At 52.1% G+C, this 22,344-nt stretch overlaps 1 protein-coding gene across 2 annotated transcripts; it reads right to left on the bottom strand.

Annotated features, from left to right (window-relative positions):
- Positions 1-1,938: 1,938 nt before the first annotated feature.
- On the bottom strand, positions 1,939-17,439 carry SLC9A8 (solute carrier family 9 member A8). Of its 2 annotated transcripts, none has more exons than XM_069952806.1 (16): positions 17,332-17,439; positions 15,345-15,520; positions 15,082-15,162; positions 14,631-14,689; positions 13,891-13,974; positions 13,179-13,280; positions 12,854-12,888; positions 10,962-11,105; positions 10,432-10,570; positions 6,937-7,042; positions 6,212-6,328; positions 6,031-6,113; positions 5,831-5,942; positions 4,160-4,380; positions 2,421-2,567; positions 1,939-2,248 (listed from the first exon to the last, which is right to left on the bottom strand). In XM_069952806.1, exons 1-16 carry the CDS (start codon positions 17,343-17,345, stop codon positions 2,138-2,140), a joined length of 1,731 nt encoding a protein of 576 aa, XP_069808907.1. In that variant the 5' UTR covers positions 17,346-17,439; the 3' UTR covers positions 1,939-2,137. The 2 variants fall into 2 exon arrangements, with proteins under 2 accessions (XP_069808907.1, XP_069808908.1); XM_069952807.1 differs by lacking the exon at positions 17,332-17,439 and adding an exon at positions 17,292-17,309.
- Positions 17,440-22,344: the final 4,905 nt, after the last annotated feature.

Here is a 22,344-nt window from a genome sequence, read left to right as displayed (position 1 = left end):
GGTAGGGTTTCTGTAGGTTAAACTTATCTTTTTTTAAACCTTGTTAACTAACTATGTTACTATGTAATACAAGTCTCGTGCTGATCCTACACTACACTCTGCTGCGCAACACCATTATAGTCATGTACATGCCGCCCCCTGGTGGCAGCAAACAGTTACAGCACATAACACAGAGACATGCGGTTTCAGTCACTTTGTGCCTTGTCAGTAAGGGCCCTATTACACTGAGACAATGAGCAGCAAATGAAATCAGTCCAGACCTAAAATCGCTGGCTGCCAACCAGGCCGTGTAATAGTGATGCACGGCCGATAGCTAACGATTATATAAACTGTTCATACATTACCTCTCCACGTTTCCAGTCTCCTCCTGCCTTCTGTTCTCTTCTTGACACTGTGTGCTGCAGCTTCTCAGAGCTGACAGGCTGCTCAACCAATCACTGACCGGGACCATCGCGATCCAGTAATTGACTGAGCGGCCTGTTGGCTCAGAAAAGCTGCAGCACACGGTGTCGGGAAGAGTCCAAAATGCAGGAGGAGACCAGGAACCTGGAGAGGTAATGTATGAACAGTTTAGGGCATGGGCTGCATAGACATCGTTAAAGATATTTGTGCAGCCCTTGCTAAACGATGATCGAACCTTGTAATAAGCTTAGTAAACAAGTGCCAATCTAGAAGCTTGTTTACATTATTTATCAGGCCGCCCTCGGCCCATCTAATAGGACCCTAAGACACTCCGAAAGGGGAGAAGCAGGTCTCGTGTCTACAGCGGGGGTGATGAGAAAATAATTTATTTCTGAGGTGGCAAAAAGATGAAGAAAGATTTCCCTTCAGGAACATGATGAATAGCATCACACATACACCCAATTACCCCGTCCCTTCATGATCAGTAGCATCACAGATCCATCCCATCACCCCGTCCCTTCAGGATCAGTAGCATCACACATACATCCAATTACCCCGTCCCTTCAGGATCAGTAGCATCACACATACATCCCATCACCCCGTCCCTTCAGGATCAGTAGCATCACACATACATCCAATCACCCCGTCCTTCAGGATCAGTAGCATCACACATACATCCAATCACCCCGTCCCTTCAGGATCAGTAGCATCACACATACATCCCATCACCGCGTCCCTTCAGGATCAGTAGCATCACACATACATCCCATCACCCCGTCCCTTCAGGATCAGTAGCATCACACATACATCCAATCACCCAGTCCTTCAGGATCAGTAGCATCACACATACATCCAATCACCCCGTCCCTTCAGGATCAGTAGCATCACACATACATCCCATCACCCCATCCCTTCATGATCAGTAGCATCACAGATCCATCCCATCACCCCATCCTTCAGGATCAGTGGCATCACACATACATCCCATCACCCCGTCCCTTCAGGATCAGTAGCATCACACATACATCCAATCACCCCGTCCCTTCATGATCAGTAGCATCACACATACATCCATTTACCCCTGCCCTTCATGATCAGTAGCATCACAGATCCATCCCATCACCCCGTCCCTTCAGGATCAGTAGCATCACACATACATCCAATCACCCCGTCCGTTCATGATCAGTAGCATCACACACACATCCATTTACCCCTGCCCTTCATGATCAGTAGCATCACAGATCCATCCCATCACCCCGTCCCTTCAGGATCAGTAGCATCACACATACATCCCATGACCCCATCCTTCAGGATCAGTAGCATCACACGAACATCCCATCACCCCGTCCCTTCATGATCAGTAGCATCACACATACATCCCATCACCCCGTCCCTTCATGATCAGTAGCATCACACATACATCCCATCACCCCGTCCCTTCTAATACCCTGTAAACAAGAGATGGTGATGTCACTTCATATCCACCACCTGAAGCAGCTGTATACAGGGGCCAGCAGCGGGGAGGGCTGTACATGTATGGGCCAATCACAGAAGCCAAGCCGAGGCCCCACAAGGGCACACAGTGCAGTCGGGTCACCACCGCTTCCGCTGGAAATGGCCTCCCAATATCTTGTATTAAATTATCAATACGTAATTGCAGAGGGCAGTGAGACGACATTGAGAAAGCTGCGTGTGAGGTGTCACATGATCTGACAGCGTAGCAAAGCACCTATTACTATAAGAGCTCCTGTTCATCCTCATCTTCTGATCCAGACGGCCCCTGCCGCACCTCCTCGTACCACTTGTTGGTGAGGCTTTTCATCTGTATGCGGCCATGATGAAGATCCTGAGTGGTAAAAAGGGCAAGAAGACCGTGAAACAAGACATGAGGGAGAACTGCACTAACCTCCCCCTCCCACACCTCCATGCAGTGCCTATGCCCAACCAGCAGGGGGCATACACTGCTATCAGTACACACTGTGACTTGGGAGGACGCAGAATCCACGCGTAAAGGTTACCTCCTGTGTCAGCCGCCGTGTAAAGAATGGGTTCAGGTATTTGGCGTCCAACCACATGAAGCCCTTGAGATTGTGCTGCTTGATGTAATGGGCCTCGTACTCCTCCTCCGTCAGCTCCGACAGGTGCTCAGATTCCACTGTGTTCCCCTACAGAAACAGAAGCCAATGGCCGCGGGTCAAAATGGCCGCACTCCATACAATGGCAGCCCACAGCGGCCACAGTACAATATCTTCATATCAATCTATAGGCTGTAGGTGTAAGCTGCACTGCGTCTAACATCACCCACAATAAGCTGCAGCAAGACCCCACACAGAGGGGGCGCTGCACCCGGCTGGAAAGTAGGCAAGGGAGCTGTCGTGTACAGCCGGAAAGGTGGCAAAAGGGAGGGAAGAGTCGCGTCCGGCCGGAAAGGAGGCACGGGGGTAAGGCAGTGTACTCTTCACATGATGCTGTACAGATTGTAGCGATAGGAACCTAGATGAGGGCCGGGCATCAGGGATTACTCTGCTCTATTTGGAGTTAGGAAATAACTCTTCCTCTGATCTGGGGCCTCTACCTCATAGCAGGGATGTCAAACTCAGGTCCTCCAGCTGTTGCAAAACTAAAATTCCCATCATGCCTGAACAGCCAAAGCTCTAGCATTGGGGGGGGGGGGGGGGGGGCGGAGATAAGGGAAAATTATAAACCAGTGAACTCACCTGTCCTCATGCCTCCATTGCGCTGCTCCTGACCCTGTTTACATCAACCAGCTGTCATCTTCTGCTGGAAACCAGGCGAGTCACATAATCAGCAGAAGTGTTAAAGGAGACCTGTCACCCCCAGTGCAGGGGTGACAGGCTCCTGACCCCCAGTTAGATCCCCTTATACGTACCTCATCCCGCCGATTCCAGGTGCCAGAGCCGGTCCCGGGACGGAGATATCTTGGTCAGAAGCCGGCGTCCATAGAGAATGAATGGAGATGAGTCCGGCTCCATTCATTCTCTCGGGACGCCGGACCCATCTCCACAGCGTGCTCGCCGACTTCTGACCGGGATATCTCCGTCCCGGGACCGACTCTGGCAGCGGGATGAGGTACGTATAAGGGGATCTAACTGGGGGTCGGGAGCCTGTCACCCAGGCACGGGGGGGTGACAGGTCCTCTTTAAGACCCGGCTGAGCGATTGCACGGTGTCCCACCCCAGTCACTGATTGGCTGAGCAGGCAATGACTCAACCGGGGATGCAGGACCCCGGCTACTGTGAACAGGACCTGGGAGTGGTGCTATGGAGACACGAGGAGGGCGAGCTCACTTGTTTATTATTTTCTCGATTTTAGTGTTTGTGGGACTTCTCCTTTAATGAACTTTGTCTTTTCACTTTAGTAACCAGGGTGACAGATTATGCAGAAGTGAGAGCAAGCCAGACAGGCCCCGCCTACTGATCGAGCGCAGACCAGACAGGCCCCGCCCACTAAGCGAGTTCAGACCAGACAGGCCCCGCCCACTAAGCGAGTGCAGACCAGACAGGCCCCGTCTACTAAGCGAGTGCCGGCCAGACAGGCCTCGCCCACTAAGTGAGTGCAGGCCAGACAGGCCCCGTCTACTAAGCGAGTGCAGGCCAGACAGGCCCCGCCTACTAAGCAACCGCAGGGCGCCATTGTCTTATCAGGATGACTGCAGTGTCCTTCAGGGTAGACATATTTTTCCACATATTAACAATGAAGCAGCCCACCCACAGCAGGACCACTCCACATCACTCACCATTTTTTCAGTTTTGCTCAGGTTAACGTCCTTCTTGCTTTTCTTCCGTGATTTGGAGTCTTCAATGTCTATAAGCCGGATGAGTGGCATGGTGCCCCCGCCCAGCAGCAATATGGTGAAGAGCACAATGATGATGGTGGTGGTGCCAATAAGCTGACGCTTCTCCATTGGCTCCAGTTCTAAATGAAGACTCAGGGCATATGGGATGGCTCCTCGTAAACCTGACAAGAGACACAAGTCATCAGAGCAAGAGACCACTGGGTCCCAGGAGAGCATACACCAAATGAGAAAAAGCAACCTCTGGCAGGTGAAGTGTATAACATGGTTTATGTGGTGAGGATATCAGGACAAGTGTAGCGTTAGAAGATGTGGATCCACTAAACCACAGATGGCGAAAGCTTAACCTGGGAGCGGATTCTAAGAAGCTGCTGGCCCAGTTTGTTAGCCATGGTTTGGCTTGCTTGCGGTGGCGGGCGAGGTGCAGACAGAGCAACGTGAACAGGGTGTAGCCAGGGAAAGCGGCAGCGAACAGAGAAACAGACTGGAACAGTCAAGAAGACTTTAATAGGGTAGGGACACAGAGGCCAGAAGGCCAGGACAATAACTGAGGCAGTGTGCATGTGCCCTAGGAGATGCACCCACCGGTAACTAGGAGGAAGAACAGGAGTGGGCACAGGTGAGAGGACACTGGAGGGGCCAGGCTGAAGGGGGACGAGCACCCTGACATTAAGGACGCAGTGTCTGCCAAAGTAGAGAAGAGACCAGGGGTGGTCACGGACTATGGTAGGGGTTGCTGCTGCACATGTAACAAGTGGGGGAACAGTTCCTGGTATATGGATCTGAGTGACCGTGACCAGAACCAAATAGTCATGTGCGGACAAGGGGGTCACTGTATCTCCAGAGCGGCCTTATGGAGTCCCCAGTATGTGGTGGTCAGGACCAAAAAAAAGTGCACTTACGAAGGACAGCTGGAGACAAGGGTCATATGAACCAAGAAAGGACAAGCGGTGACAGGGTCATAGGTACCAAGGAAGGACAAAGGGGGACAAACATGACAGGGACCAAAGATGGGGCAACTGAGAACAGGATGGTGGTGACATGACAGGGCTATGAAGTCTGGGCTCTGGTGGATAAATCACAGGGCTATAGGGGCTGCATGTTACACCTTCCAGGATCTGCTGAAGATATGAGAGGGCTATGGGGTCCGGACCTTCCAGGATCTGCTGAAGATATGAGAGGGCTATGGGGTCCGGACCTTCCAGGATCTGCTGCTGATATGAGAGGGCTATGGGGTCCGGACCTTCCAGGATCTGCTGAAGATATGAGAGGGCTATGGGGTCCGGACCTTCCAGGATCTGCTGCTGATATGAGGGCTATAGGGTCCGGACCTTCCAGGATCTGCTGCTGATATGAGAGGGCTATGGGGTCCGGACCTTCCAGGATCTGCTGCTGATATGAGAGGGCTATGGGGTTCGGACCTTCCAGGATCTGCTGCTGATATGAGAGGGCTATGGGGTTCGGACCTTCCAGGACCTGCTGCTGATATGAGAGGGCTATGGGATCCGGACCATCCAGGATCTGCTGCAGATATCCAGTCTGGGCCCCAATGGAACACATTATGGGGCTCGGGTTATGGGGCCGCACCTCAACCACAGAATGGCAGTGTCTTACCGCTAAACCACATGATGAACATCATCTTGGGGGTGATCTTGTGGTCCCTGAAGAAGTTGAGTAGGTAGGATAAGGGGAAAATGTTCACGGCCCGTCCCAGCAGCACTAGCACCTGTGGCACCATAAGGAAGCAGCATGTGATTCCACAGAACATACAGACACACACACACACACACACACATTATGGCAGATTTGCTTACTATACACCAGATCACAAAGGAGATCTCAAACTTGTGCGGGAAACTGAATATCGATAGGCCGAGAAAAGCAAAAACGCAGGTTTCTGAAAATAAAAAGAAAAGACTCAGTTATACTGTAAAACGCTGCACCAAAACACACCAGTGTAGAGAGTACACCAGACGGCCGCCATCGCTCACTTACCGCATAGGAACGCCACTGTCCTCAGTGTCTGCTGCATGAGAATCTGAGTGACCGGAGATAAGTTGTGGTGAGTGTAATGTGACATCACAATCCCCGAAAACAGGATAGCCATGATACCTGGAGAAAATAACACTGACATGTGGGGCTCTGTATCCATCTCATTATACGGATATATCATGAACATAGCTGTACCTGGGCCACTATACTGACCCATCATACAGACTATACTGCCCTCAGGCTATAATACACCCCATCATACAGACTATACTGCTCCCAGGCTATAATACACCCCATCATACAGACTATACTGCCCCCAGGCTATAATACACCCCATCATACAGACTATACTGCCCCCAGGCTATAATACACCCCATCATACAGAATATCCTGCCCCCAGGCTATCATACAGACTACACTGCCCCCAGGCTATAATACACCCCATCATACAGAATACACTGCCCCCAGGCTATAATACACCCCATCATACAGAATATCCTGCCCCCAGGCTATAATACACCCCATCATACAGAATATACTGCCCCCAGGCTATAATACACCCCATCATACAGAATATCCTGCCCCCAGGCTATAATACACCCCATCATACAGAATACACTGCCCCCAGGCTATAATACACCCCATCATACAGAATATACTACCCCCAGACAATAATACACCCCATCATACAGAATATACTGCCCCCAGGCTATAATACTAGTACAAACCTGATAGAGAAATGCCCTCAGACAATCCATAGGGAAGATAAGCAAAAATTATCATCATCCCAAACTCCAGGGACGGCGTCTTCCGTAGATCAAGATGCTTCAATACCTAATGGGAAGTCAAGGAGATCTAACTCCAAAAATGGACAGCAAAGCACTGATTCACCATTCTTTACCTGCCAAGACAGGAGGGGGACACCTGGGGCATCTGTCTGATCATGTCTACAGGGGTAAATAAAAAAACCTGCTCTGCCTGAGGCTATACCTGCTGCTATAACTCCTGACCTCTAAGGGGTCTGGGTTTATAGAACTACCAGGAAGGGTTGACGGAGATGTCTGCAGGGGGAATATGGCAAGGGAGGGGGCAACAAACCAATAAGCATCCCCCAAATATTATATTATAACAAATATTATGAAAAGCCAAAGGAGTGACCACATCTGGAATACTCTGGTTGCCTCCTGCAGGTCATGCCACCTGTGACCTCCATCCACACGTGCAGCTATAACACTGAACACCTTACTGGAGAGGACCATCTGCATTACCACCACACCATCCTGGACCAAACCATGTGCATCTCCATAACACCTTCCCCGGGCCAATCATGTGCACCACACCCTCCTGGACAGGATTATCACCAAAACACTTTTACGCGGCCAACCATGTGAACAACACCTTCCTGGAGAGGACCATCTGCATCACCACCACACCATCCTGGAGAGGACCATCTGCATCACCACCACACCTTCCTGGAGAGAACCATCTGCATCACCACCACACCTTCCTGGAGAGGACCATCTGCATCACGACCAAGCCATCCTGGAGAGAATCATCTGCATCACGACCAAGCCATCCTGGAGAGGACCATCTGCATCACCACCACACCATCCTGGAGAGAACCATCTGCATCACCACCACACCATCCTGGAGAGAACCATCTGCATCTGCACCACACCATCCCGGAGAGAACCATCTGCATTACAACCACACTATCCCGGAGAGAACCATCTGCATCACCACTACACCATCCCGGAGAGAACCATCTGCATCACCACCACACCATCCTGGAGAGAACCATCTGCATCTGCACCACACCATCCCGGAGAGAACCATCTGCATCACCACCACACCATCCCGGAGAGAACCATCTGCATCACCACCACACCATCCCGGAGAGAACCATCTGCATCACCACCACACCATCCTGGAGAGAACCATCTGCATCACCACCACACCATCCTGGAGAGGACCATCTGCATCACCACCACACCATCCTAGAGAGGACCATCTGCACCACCACCACACCTTCCTGGAGAGGACCATCTGCATCACCACCACACCTTCCTGGAGAGAACCATCTGCATCACCACCACACCATCCTGGAGAGGACCATCTGCATCACCACCACACCATCCTGGAGAGAACCATCTGCATCACCACCACACCATCCTGGAGAGGACCATCTGCATTACAACCACACTATCCAGGAGAGAACCATCTGCATCACAACCACACTATCCGGGAGAGAACCATCTGCATCACCACCACACTATCCGGGAGAGAACCATCTGCATCACCACCACACCTTCCTGGAGAGGACCATCTGCATCTGCACCACACCATCCTGGAGAGGACCATCTGCATCACCACCCCACCATCCTGGAGAGAATCATCTGCATCTGCACCACATTCCAGGAGCAGACCATCTGCATCACAACCACACTATCCGGGAGAGAACCATCTGCATCACCACCACACTATCCGGGAGAGAACCATCTGCATCACCACCACACCTTCCTGGAGAGGACCATCTGCATCTGCACCACACCATCCTGGAGAGGACCATCTGCATCACCACCACACTATCCAGGAGAGAACCATCTGCATCACCACCACACCTTCCTGGAGAGGACAATCTGCATCACCACCACACCTTCCTGGAGAGGACCATCTGCATCACCACCACACTATCCAGGAGAGAACCATCTGCATCACCACCACACCTTCCTGGAGAGGACCATCTGCATCACCACACCTTCCTGGAGAGGATTATCTGCATCACCACCACACCATCCTGGAGAGAACCATCTGCATCACCACCACACCATCCTGGAGAGAACCATCTGCATCACCACCACACCTTCCTGGAGAGGATTATCTGCATCATAACCACACCATCCTGGAGAGGACCATCTGCATCACAACCACACTATCCAGGAGAGAACCATCTGCATCACCACCACACCATCCTGGAGAGAACCATCTGCATCACCACCACACCTTCCTGGAGAGGACCATCTGCATCACCACCACACCATCCTGGAGAGGATTATCTGCATCACCACCACACCTTCCTGGAGAGAATTATCTGCATCACCACCACACCTTCCTGGAGAGGATTATCTGCATCACCACCACACCATCCTGGACCCCTGAGCCTCATCCTGGGCCACTGAAGTTCCCCCCCGAGCCTCATCCTCTGCACATGGATTTCAAGAATGCAGCCTCCAGATTGTAACACTGGTCACCAGATTTATCACTGATCCAGCATTTATGGTGAGCAGCGTCACATCCTACAGTGTGCAGGATCTACAGGATCAGCTATAACATCTGGGGCAACTGTACTGCAGGACATTATATGGGAAGGTCTAATTTTCTCTAATACAGTGATCCCCCAACTTACAATGGCCTCAAGATACAATATTTTCAACATACAATGTTCCTTTTTGGACCATCGAAGCTTGAGACCAAACTCACATACAATGCTACAGACAGGATCTGCGGCACACGTGAACTACTAGATAAAAGACCAATGAAAGTGGCCATTTTACTGGTAAATCCCCAGTATTACTGAAATGTATGCACTGGTTGGCTGTCTAGTAGTGATTCTGTACAGTACAGTGTGATACTACATGTCCTGTACTGCTGTGTGTATCTGGTATCTCCTCTACAGTAAAGTGTGATACTACATGTCCTGTGCTGCTCTTTACCTAGGCCTGGATAAGCTGCTGCTTTGGGCACCAGATGAGGGCGACTTCATGTTATTTTTCTTGGAGCCTGTGTGATCTGTACAGGACCCTGAAAATGTTCCAGTCCTCTACATAGAAAGTAATATACAGTCTCCAGTCGCTCTCACTGTTATATGTAAGGACTGTCTTTATCCATATTGGTTATCTGCTTATTTTCCTTTAAATATTCATGTATTTCTCATTTTGGGGATTCAGAACCAATTACTAGTTTTCCATAGAGTTTTGGTTTCAACATACAATGGTCGTCCTGGAACCAATTAATATCGTATGTTGATGCATCACTGTACTGTAATCACTTCCATATGTGATGGTTACAGCACACACGGAGCACCATTAGGGCACACACCTTCCTGTTACATCATTGAGTATACTCTGTATACAGGTGGATACTATGTATCTGAGCAGGAGGTAACACCATGGACTGAGATATGTGCTAGAAGATGCATTGTGCTGGGGGTAGTGGAAGGATACTAATGCAGAAATAAGGCCGGTCAGTGTCCCGAGAGCTGCAGAACCAAAGAACATCTTCAGAAAGTATGCCAAGGCCTGGAGGAAGGTCTGCCACCCATTCACATCCGAAACATGGCCTCTGTTCAGACCTTCTGCTGTGCTGCAATGAAACAGGGCATGAAAAAATTGCAGAAAACAAGGAGGGCAGAACAGACGGGAGAAGACTCAATGCCGGGGAGGGGGCGGGACAGGCAGGAGCAGACTGGGTGCTGAGGCGGGAAGGGCGGGGACAGACTGAGCGCCCGGGGAGGGGGCGCGACGGGCAAGGACAGACTGAGCGCCCGGGGAGGGGGCGGGACGGGCGGGGACAGACTGAGCGCCCGGGGAGGGGCGGGAGCAGACTGGGCGCTGCAGAAGGGAGGGGGCGGAAGCAGACTGGGCGCTGCAGAGGGGAGGGGGCAGAAGCAGACTGGGCGCTGCAGAGGGGAGGACGGGAGCAGACTGGGTGCCAGGGAGGGGGCACAGACTGGGTAAGAAGGAAGGTAGCCTACTTGGTCAGGACGATGGAAACTGCGTCATTCAGGATGCTCTCCCCAAACACCAGCATGTTAAGCACCGGATCCACATTCAGGGCATTAAAAATGGCAATGGTGGCAACAGGATCCACAGCAGAGATCAGCGACCCAAAGGCAAAGCTAGAAGAGAAATAAATAGTGTACACACCTCATATCCGCCCTGACAGCACCACAATCACAGCTGCCCCAGACAGCATCGCCCTCAATCACAGTACCAAGCAGAGCTGTGGAGTCAGTAAGCCGCAGCTCCAACTCCGACTCCGACTCCTTCATAAGTGGCCAGTCATATACCAGGAGAGTTATCTATCACACTGGCTCAGCAGCTTCTCCCTAATGTCCTACATGATCCTGGGCGACTTCTGAGGGAATAAAGGAATACTGTATATACAGCAGCTTCTCCTGTGTGTGCAGTGGATGCAGCCAGTCTCCAGCCTCCATGTCCTGAACTACTCACAGCTTGCTGCAGCCATAGCGCACACCACACACACACACACACACACAGCCTGCAGCAGCCATAGTGCACACACACACACACACGGCTTGCTGCAGCCATAGCACACATACACACAGCCTGCTGAAGCCATAGCACACACACAACCTACTGCAGCTATAGCACGCACACACACACACACACACACACACACACACAAACACACACACACACAGCTGCAGCCATAGAACACTGAAGAAAAACACACAATCTTCTCCCAGAGAGAAAACACCACACTGAGGATAGAGGTTACTGCTACACTACTTATGTCTCCTCCTCCTCTATATTACACAGGATATCTTTATATTACACTGCTGCTCATATACAATCATCCAGCATGAGAACAGCACAGATCTCCCCCCACACAATGGACTCTTCCAGCTCAAAAACAAACTGCGAAATAGTGACCGACAACTTTTCTATGACCACCCTTATGTATAGGACCAGTGTCCTATTAGAATGTTGCTTATAATATATATTCATGAGTAAATTTCATATTAAAATTCAATTCTACATTTTTTAAAAAAATTTTTTAAAGCTGGAGTTGGAGTCGGTACATTTTTTTCGACTCAGACTCCAAACAAAACTAGCTCTGACTCAGACTCCACAGCCCTGGTGCCAAGGACCCTGGGGCTGCACCCATTGGTACATGGGGCCATAGGCTGCAACCATCAGCATGGCTTCCCTTGTCCATGCTCCAAAACAGGAGCTAGGAACACTGGGGCCCTTTGCTTGGTCCTGTGCACACCAGGAGACAAGTAGAAGTAGAAGCCCTGGAGTCCAGGCATGAGGATCTCAAACGTTTAGTGTACACATGAAAAGGTCAGTGCCCACTGCCACCAGGTCTATGATACAGGTGAAGGCGCCCTCCTCCTGCCACATCCTGTAGCCAGTGTGTTTCCAGCTTTGTCTCTATGAACATTCTGAACATTTCTTATCTTTCCTTGATTGTGGAACACAAAGATCTCTTAAGCGGCACATACACCTTCAATAACTGATGGCGAACCATCATCCAACCATCGGTTATCTCTTTCATCCTCCCCATACACAGCAGGGCATTCAGGTCTTCTCTATGGGGAGGGGAGCCAGAGAGCTCGGACTGCGGCTTATCTCTTCCAGAGCAAAGGGGTGATTTTCTGTGACATCCTCTGTTGATGGACAGTTGGTAGAGCCCCATAACCTTATACCAACTGCTAAACCCATCGTGAGTGGCGGGTACTGACGAAAAACATGAGCTATGGTGACCTTTAGCCTTGTGGACCTCTTTCCTGTCATAGCTCTAACAGGTCACCAAATGGCAGCAGTGGCACCACCGGCATACGTATTTTGCATGCACGCACAGTATATATTATGTCCCATACTCGGCACACACCATTACCTGTCCGTCATCGTCAGCTTGTAAATCACATCGGCCTGCAGAGGAGACAAGAGCACAAAACATTCATGGCCTCTGGCCTATTACATTACCTACAGGGGTCCTGGGCCCCAGGAGGACTCCTAGGAGCGATACGCCCGTATCCGAGCATATAGGGCCAAGGAGGATTCCTAGGAGTGATACACCCATATCTGAGCATATAGGGCCCAGGTGGTCAGGGTGGCCCCTGGCTAAGGGGTCTAAAGGAGACATATACGACATAGCCCCTTGATCCGTACACAGGAGGAGACTCCTGGTGTCCATCCTACAGGCCAGGTACCAAACTCACCTGTCCCAGGAAGAAGATGCCTCCGCCCACAATGAAGGCCGATATCACTGTCCCAAATACAGCAAAGAGGGTGATGGAGCCAATATTCTGGAAAAAATTCCCCTGAGATGGAGAGACACGGGACATATCAACTATCAGGAGCCAGATACGTTGCGTCAGAAGGGGGGAGGATCCGCCGCAACAGAAGAGGGTGGGGGATGAGGATACACAGCACCAGAGAAGCAAGGGGGGGGGGGATGATGATACACAGTGCTGGGGGGAGGGGAGAAAACAGCGCCAGAGGAGGGGTTACGAGGAGGAACTGGAGAGAGGAGGATGATCAGCAGCGCCAGAGGAGGGGGAGGGATACACAGCACAGAGAAGGAAGGGGGAGATATTGATACACAGCGCTGGAGGGAGGGGGGAAAACAGCGCCAGAGGAAGGGTGAGGGATAGGAGTAGGAACTGGAGAGAGGAGGAGGAGGATCAGCAGCGTCAGAGGAGGGGGGGGGGGGATACAAAGCACAGAGAAGGAAGGGGGGGGGGGGATGATGATACACAGCGGTGGAGGGAGGGGGGAAAACAGCGCCAAAGGAGGGGTGAGGGTTAGTAGTAGGAACTGCGGAGAGGAGGAGGATCAACAGCAGATCCGAGAGCAGAGAAAGGAAGGGATATAAGCTGGTGTTGTTATGGGGACACAGAGCGGCAACCAGATGTTGTACACAGCGTTTACCTTATGTAAGGAATATCCAGACTCAAAGATGATTGGCGGCAGCAACAGCAAGAAGAACATGTTGGGCCGAAACATCTCCTCCTCCTGTGTGACACCAAGACAAGGCAGTGTCAGGAAGTAGGCTGCCACATGACTCTCCACATCATGAGACAGGACTAATCTAATGGAATCCTGGGTGCAGAGTACTTATTCATCTAGAGAATACTAGAAAATTGTTCCCCCATAACACAAGCCCACACATCTCAGCATAGGGAAAACACTGGTTATGACTTCAGGGAATATGAAAGTAAAGGTTGTGTAAGGAGAAGGTACTAAGTAGATTGGCCTTTTCCTCGTCCTCCTCCTGCACCAATACTCCTGGATTACTCCGACAAGCGGTTCTTGTTATTGCTGCAGGTGAAGAATATTTGGTTTTCCATTTGAATATATATATATATATATATATATATATATATATATATCTCGAGATATAGTGCCCGAGTTACGATAGAGAGATTATATATATATATATATCTCTATCTCGTAACTCGGGCACTTGTGGCACTAGCTCTCGGCTGCTGAGACTCTTACACCACCAGGCAGCTTATTATAATCCTTCTGACAGTGCTGTATGCTGTAATACTCCAGTCACCTGTGACCCCAAGCACTGCACACGATGGCGGTAAATGAGGAAAATCTGCACAACTAGTCGCTTGCTCTGGAGGGGACTGAAGTAACTTGCTGGTGTCGCTTGCTCTTACCTTCCAGTTTGCTAGTTTCTGAGACTCAATGATTTTAATCACGGCTCCCATCAAGATTCCTGCAAACATACATAATGATGGGGGTTATACCACACCTTAAACTGCAGACATGCCGATGGGGGTTGCACCCCCCCCCCCACACACACACCACAATGGGGGTTATACCCCCCCCCCCAACTGCAGACACCATGATGGGGGGGGGTTACATCTCCCTCCCCCACTACGGACACCACGATGGGGGTTATACCGCCAAACTGCAGACACCACGATGGGGGTTATACCGCCAAACTGCAGACACCACGATGGGGGTTATACCGCCAAACTGCAGACACCACGATGGGGGTTATACCTCCACCCCTCACACTACAGACACCACAATGGGGGTTATACCGCCAAACTGCAGACACCACTATGGGGATTATTTCACTATGTCCAGTGGGTCGTCACTCACCCAGAGACACCACAGCAACGCTCTCGGGCATGAAGTGCAGTCTGTACCTGATGAGGAGATGAACCAACACAATGCAAATGGCTAAGAGAGAAAAGAGAAGGGATTAATGGAGGAAGCATCATGTGACCCCTGGCGCCCTGTCCCAGCATGGAAGGACCCGACCCTGGAGGACAAGTACAGGACTGACCAGTCCCAACATAGAAGGACCCGACCCTGAAAGATATGTACAAAACGGACCTGCACCTGTACATGGAAGGACTCACCGAGGACGAGGAGACTGAAGAAGATGGACATGCCGCTAGACTGCTCCTCCTGCTGCGCCTGCACGCCGGTCTGCACCGGAATGATGGGTTTGGCAGGGGTGGGAAGTACCATCTTTGTGATTGCCAGCGTGGTGATGAGCGTGGTATTAAAGTCTCCATGACTGTCATTCCTTATGCTGCAGAAAAGAGCAAGATGCCTCAGGCCTCTCCCTGTTTATGTCCCCTATCACAGGTCCCCTTCACGCTCTACATCTCTTCCCCTATCCTGACACTATCCTTCCCCTATTCCCTATCCTTACGCCTGACACTCCCTGCTTGGTGTCCCCCTTATGCCTGCCCCTCCCACCTCCGCATCCCCTTACGACTGCCCCTCCCGCCTCCGCGTCCCCTTATGCCTGCTCCTCCCCGCCCCGCCTCCCCCTGCCCTTCCCCGCTCCGCATTCCCTTGCGCCTGCCCCTCCTTGCACCGCCTGCCCCCCTCCCCGCTCCGCCTCCCCTTGCGCTAGCCCTTACACCTGCCCCCCTCCCCTTGCGCGAGCCCTTACACCTGCCCCTTCCCCGCCTCCCCTTGCACCTGCCCCTCTCTGCTCCGACTTCCCTTGCACCTGTCCCTCCCCGCTCCTCCCCTTACACCTGTCCCTTCCCTTCCCCTCCCCGCCTCCCTTGTGCGTGCCCTTACACCTGTCCACTCCCCGCTCCACCTCCCCTTGCGCCTGCCCCTCCTCGCTCCGCCTCCCCTTGCGCCTGCCCCTCCCCGCTCCGCCTCCCCTTGTGCGAGCCCTTACACCTGTCCCTTCCCCGCTCCGCCTCCCCTTGCGCCTGTCCCTTCCCTGGTCCGCCTCCCCTTGCGCCTGTCCCTTCCCCGCTCCGCCTCCCCTCGCGCCTGTCCCTTCCCCGCTCGCCTCACCTCGCGCCTGTCCCTTCCCCGCTCCGCCTCCCCTCGCGCCTGTCCCTTCCCCGCTCCGCCTCCCCTCGCGCCTGTCCCTTCCCGCCTCCCCTCGCGCCTGTCCCTTCCCCGCTCCGCCTCCCCTCGCGCCTGTCCCTTCCCCGCTCCGCCTCCCCTCGCGCCTGTCCCTTCCCCGCTCCGCCTCCCCTCGCGCCTGTCCCTTCCCCGCTCCGCCTCCCCTCGCGCCTGTCCCTTCCCCGCTCCGCCTCCCCTCGCGCCTGTCCCTTCCCCGCTCGCCTCACCTCGCGCCTGTCCCTTCCCGCCTCCCCTCGCGCCTGTCCCTTCCCCGCTCCGCCTCCCCTCGCGCCTGTCCCTTCCCCGCTCCGCCTCCCCTCGCGCCTGTCCCTTCCCCGCTCCGCCTCCCCTCGCGCCTGTCCCTTCCCCGCTCCGCCTCCCCTTACGCCTGGCCCTTCCCCGCTCCGCCTCCCTTTACGCCTGGCCCTTCCCCGCTCCGCCTCCCTTTACGCCTGGCCCTTCCCCGCTCCGCCTCCCCTTACGCCTGTCCCTTCCTCGCTCCGCCTTCCCTTACGCCTGTCCCTTCCCCACAAGGCTGTCCCTTCCCAGCTCCGCCTCCCCTTGCGCCTCTCTCTTCCCCGCTCCGCCTCCCCTTGCACCTGTCCCGTCCCAGCTCCGCCTCCCCTTGCGCCTCTCTCTTCCCCGCTCTGCCTCCCCTTGCACCTGTCCCTTCCCCGCTCCACCTCCCCTTGCACCTGTCCCTTCCCCGCTCCGCCTCCCCTTGCACCTGTCCCTTCCCCGCTCCGCCTCCCCTTGCACCTGTCCCTTCCCCGCTCCGCCTCCCCTTACACCCACCCCTCCCTGCTCTGGTGCCCCATCCCTGCTCCACCGTCCCTGCCTGCCCTCCACGTCCACTACCTCACACTGCATCTACTCAGGAGGATACAATGCACTGTGTCTCCGCTATGATGGCAGATACAGGCGGCTCCGTGTGTAGGGGACACACAGACATAACAGTCTCCTCCTCTTCTTCCCCACTACTACACCTGCTGTCGAATCACCCGACACCTCAGGATAAACACTCACTCCGTCTCCACCATATTGGCACACCTTTATGAGGGTGTAAGGAACCATAGAGCAGAGGATAGAGCGCCTCCTCCCTGTGACGTCACACGGCGGACTGCACTGCCTCCCGCTATCAGCTCCCGCTTACACCATAGAGACGTGAAGATGACGTCAGTGATGGTGTCGGAAGTGGGGAGGTCTGCCTGTTACCATAGAGACTGGGCGCGTTGTCAAATCCGTGTTCGTGCGATTTGTGTCCTGGTGGGAGGGGTTGGAGTGTGTGTGTGTGTGTGTGTGTGTGTGTCACTGCTCCGTGTGTGTGTGTGTGTCACTGCCGGGTCCCTGTGTGTGTGTGTGTGTGTGTGTATGTGTGTGTCACTGTGCTGAGTCCCTGTGTGTGTATATGTGTGTGTCACTGTGCCGGTCCCTGTGTGTGTTACTGCTCCCTGGTCCCTGTGTGTGTGTGCCACTGTGCTGAGTCCCTGTGTGTGTGTGTGTGTGTGTGTGTGTGTGTATATGTGTGTGTCACTGTGTCGGTCCCTGTGTGTGTGTATGTGTGTGTCACTGTGCCGGGTCCCTGTGTGTGTGTGTGTGTGTGTGTGTGTATATGTGTGTGTCACTGTGCCGGTCCCTGTGTGTGTGTCACTGGTCCCTGTGTGTGTGTGTGTGTCACTGATCCCTGGTCCCTGTGTGTGTGTGTCACTGTGCCGAGTCCCTGTGTGTGTGTATGTGTGTGTCACTGTGCCGGGTCCCTGTGTGTGTGTGTATATGTGTGTGTCACTGTGTCGGTCCCTGTGTGTGTGTATGTGTGTGTCACTGTGCCGGGTCCCTGTGTGTGTGTATATGTGTGTGTCACTGTGCCGGTCCCTGTGTGTGTGTATATGTGTGTGTCACTGTGCCGGTCCCTGTGTGTGTGTCACTGGTCCCTGTGTGTGTGTATATGTGTGTGTCACTGTGCCGGTCCCTGTGTGTGTGTCACTGGTCCCTGTGTGTGTGTGTGTGTCACTGATCCCTGGTCCCTGTGTGTGTCACTGATCCCTGGTCCCTGTGTGTGTTACTGCTCCCTGGTCCCTGTGTGTGTGTGTCACAGTGCTGAGTCCCTGTGTGTGTGTATGTGTGTGTCACCGTGCCGGGTCCCTGTGTGTGTGTGTGTGTGTGTGTGTGTGTCACCGTGCCGGGTCCCTGTGTGTGTGTGTGTGTGTCACTGTGCCGGTCCCTGTGTGTGTGTCACTGCTTTGGCTCTGTGTGTGTGTGTGTGTGTGTCACTGCTCTGGGCCCTGTGTGTGTCACTGCTTTGGCTCTGTGTGTGTGTGTGTGTGTCACTACTTCGGCTCCCTGTGTGTGTCACTGCTTAGGCGCCCTGTGTGTGTGTGTCACTGCTTCGGCTCCCTGTGTGTGTCACTGCACTGGGTCCCTGTGTGTGTTTCTCTGCGTTGGCTCCGTGTGTGTGTGTGTGTGTCACTGCTCTGGGTTCCTGTGTGTGTGTGTGTCACTGTGCCGGGTTCCTGTGTGTGTCACTGCTCTGGGTTCCTGTGTGTGTCACTGCTCCGGGTTCCTGTGTGTGTGTGTGTGTGTGTGTGTGTGTGTGTGTGTGTGTGTGTCACTGCTCCGGGTTCCTGTGTGTGTGTGTGTGTGTGTCACTGCTCCGGGTTCCTGTGTGTGTCACTGTTCTGGGTTCCTGTGTGTGTGTCACTGCTCCGGGTTCCTGTGTGTGTGTGTGTCACTGCTCCGGGTTCCTGTGTGTGTGTGTGTCACTGCTCTGGGTTCCTGTGTGTGTGTGTGTCACTGCTCCGGGTTCCTGTGTGTGTGTCACTGCTCTGGGTTCCTGTGTGTGTCACTGTTCTGGGTTCCTGTGTGTGTGTGTGTGTGTGTGTGTGTGTGTGTGTGTGTGTCACTGCTCCGGGTTCCTGTGTGTGTGTCACTGCTCCGGGTTCCTGTGTGTGTGTCACTGCTCCGGGTTCCTGTGTGTGTCACTGTTCTGGGTTCCTGTGTGTGTATGTGTGTGTGTCTGTCACTGCTCTGGGTTCCTGTGTGTGTATGTGTGTGTGTGTGTCACTGCTCTGGGTTCCTGTGTGTGTGTCACTGCTCTGGGTTCCTGTGTGTGTATGTGTGTGTGTGTGTCACTGCTCTGGGTTCCTGTGTGTGTATGTGTGTGTGTGTGTCACTGCTCTGGGTTCCTGTGTGTGTGTCACTGCTTTGGGGCCCTGTGTGTGTGCGTGTGTGTTTGTCACTGCTCTGGGTTTCTGTGTGTGTCACTGTTCTGGGTTCCTGTGTATGTGTGTGTGTGTGTCACTGCTCCGGGTTCCTGTGTGTGTGTCACTGCTTTGGGGCCCTGTGTGTGTGCGTGTGTGTTTGTCACTGCTCTGGGTTTCTGTGTGTGTCACTGCTCCGGGTTCCTGTGTGTGTATGTGTGTCTGTCTGTCTGTCACTGCTCTGGGTTCCTGTGTATGTGTGTGTGTGTGTCACTGCTGTGGGTTCCTGTGTGTGTGTCACTGCTTTGGGGCCCTGTGTGTGTGTGTGTGTGTTTGTCACTGCTACAGGGCTGATTGCCTTACTAGCAGTGTAGTGGATTCCACATCCTCTAACTCAGGGATAGGGAAACCTTTGTCCCTCCAGCTGTTGCAAAACTACAATTCCCATTATGCCCGGAGAGCCAAAGTGAAAGCTCCTGATACCTCTGTGCAGGGAGCATAGAACATAGGGTTAAACAAATCAGGACATGCAGGAGTTTGTGGTGTATACTGTTTTCTGCCCTTGCTGCATGTTCTATTTTGATAAAACTATAAGATGTCCAGGCAAGCGATGTGCATCAGCAAAGCGCCCGGAGTTTCGGCACACCCATAGACTTCTATAGGGGGGCGTCTGTGCTGGGTTTATGGACAAAGTAGGACAGGATCTAAAAAAAAATAAATCCTGACCTATTTTCCGGAACGGGCACCCTGAAAATCCTGAAGGGTGTCCGTCACTAATGCACCCCTATGGGTGCGGAAATCCATCCGGACAGGCACGGGTGTCCGTGACTAATGTAACTCAAGAAATTCATCCGGATTTCCTGATAAATTCTTATGGAGGTATTGACACGTTTGTGACATGGAGCAATGACAGTAACCCACTAAAGGACATGCTCAAAGTGCTGCACATTGTGTTGAATTGTCAACATGATTCTCTTCTCCCACTCTTGACACCGAGAGCAATACTGCAGAAGAAATGCTAAAAGCAGCTGTCTGAAGGTACAAGTGGTTTGGTGGGGTCAGATTGTGGGTACAGAGTCACTTTAATGTGGTGGTGCACCATCTCGCTGGAAGAACTGAGGGAATGTGCCAGCTTCAGTGCAAACAGAGGGAAACACATCATCAAGGAGCAATTGCAGATACCCAGTAGAATTTAGGTTTCCATTGATGAAGAATGGCCCCACTATCTTCATACCCCATATACCACACCATCAGTTTTTGTGTTCCAACACTTTTGCAGGGATCTGTCCAGTGTGGGTTACTGTTGGACCGGTTGCGATGGTTTTGTTTTGTTAACTTCACCGTTTACGTAAAAGTTTGCCTCATCACTAAACAGAACCTTATGTGTAAACTGTGGGTCCTGCTCCAGTTGTTGTGTCGCCCACTCTCCGAATGCAACGCGTCGGTCCGTATCATCCTCAGTGAGATGTAGCAGTTGGATCTTGTAAGGGTGTCATCTGTGTGTAGCCAGTATCCATCGCATGGACGTTCGGCTGATCCTTCATGACAGCACCACGTGAGTTCCCGCCCTAGGGTAGGTAATTTGGTTTAATTTGGGTGCACCTTTTACTTATAATTTGGAATCACTGGGGGGGGTGCCCGGGGAGGGGCCTTTTAAACTTGCCTGTGTCCTGTCTCTATAAAGGTGAAGGGAGCATCCTCCAATCATGGTGCTGTCATGAAGGATTCGTGGAAAGTGAATTACCAGTAAGAGTAATTATGTATATAATGGTGTGCCGGGCTGTATATATAATAATATGCCACTATATATATATATGTGTATGTTATAGGAGGAAGAAGGGAAAGGGGGGACAAGATGGAAACTTTTATATATGTTAAAGGAGGAAGAAGGGAAAGAAGGACATGATGGAAACCTTTATATATGTTACAGGAGGAAGAAGGGAAAGGGAGGACATGATGGAAACCTTCATATATATTACAGGAGGAAGAAGGGAAAGGGGGGACAAGATGGAAACTTTTATATATGTTAAAGGAGGAAGAAGGGAAAGAAGGACATGATGGAAACCTTTTATATGTTACAGGAGGAAGAAGGGAAAGGGAGGACATGATGGAAACCTTTATATATATATATGTTACAGGAGGAAGAAGGGAAAGGGAGGACATGATGGAAACCTTTATATATGTTACAGGAGGAAGAAGGGAAAGGGAGGACATGATGCAAACCTTTATATATGTTACAGGAGGAAGAAGGGAAAGGGAGGACATGATGCAAACCTTTATATATGTTACAGGAGGAAGAAGGGAAAGGGAGGACATGATGCAAACCTTCATATATGTTACAGGAGGGAAGAAGGGAAAGGGAGGACATGATGGAAACCGTTATATATGTTACAGGAGGGAAGAAGGGAAAGGGAGGACATGATGGAAACCGTTATATATGTTACAGGAGTGAGGAGGACATGATGGAAACCTTTTATATGTTACAGGAGGAAGAAGGGAAAGAAGGACATGATGGAAACCTTTTATATGTTACAGGAGGAAGAAGGGAAAGGGAGGACATGATGGAAACCTTTATATATATGTTACAGGAGGAAGAAGGGAAAGGGAGGACATGATGGAAACCTTTATAAATGTTACAGGAGGAAGAAGGAAAAGGAGGACATGATGGAAACATTTTATATGTTAAAGGTATACATGGCTTCTTTCTTCCAGAAACAGCACCATCCATGTCCTCAGTTTGGTTGTGGTGAAGTGAATGGAGCTGAACTGCATTACCACTAACAACCTGAGGACAGAGGGTGGCCAAGAATATAGCAGTTTTTTTTTCTAATTATGGATAATG

The sequence above is a fragment of the Dendropsophus ebraccatus genome, chromosome 14 (genome assembly GCF_027789765.1).
Source record: "Dendropsophus ebraccatus isolate aDenEbr1 chromosome 14, aDenEbr1.pat, whole genome shotgun sequence".
Classification (NCBI taxonomy): domain Eukaryota; kingdom Metazoa; phylum Chordata; class Amphibia; order Anura; family Hylidae; genus Dendropsophus; species Dendropsophus ebraccatus.
This window is presented reverse-complemented; position numbering and strand designations above follow the sequence as displayed.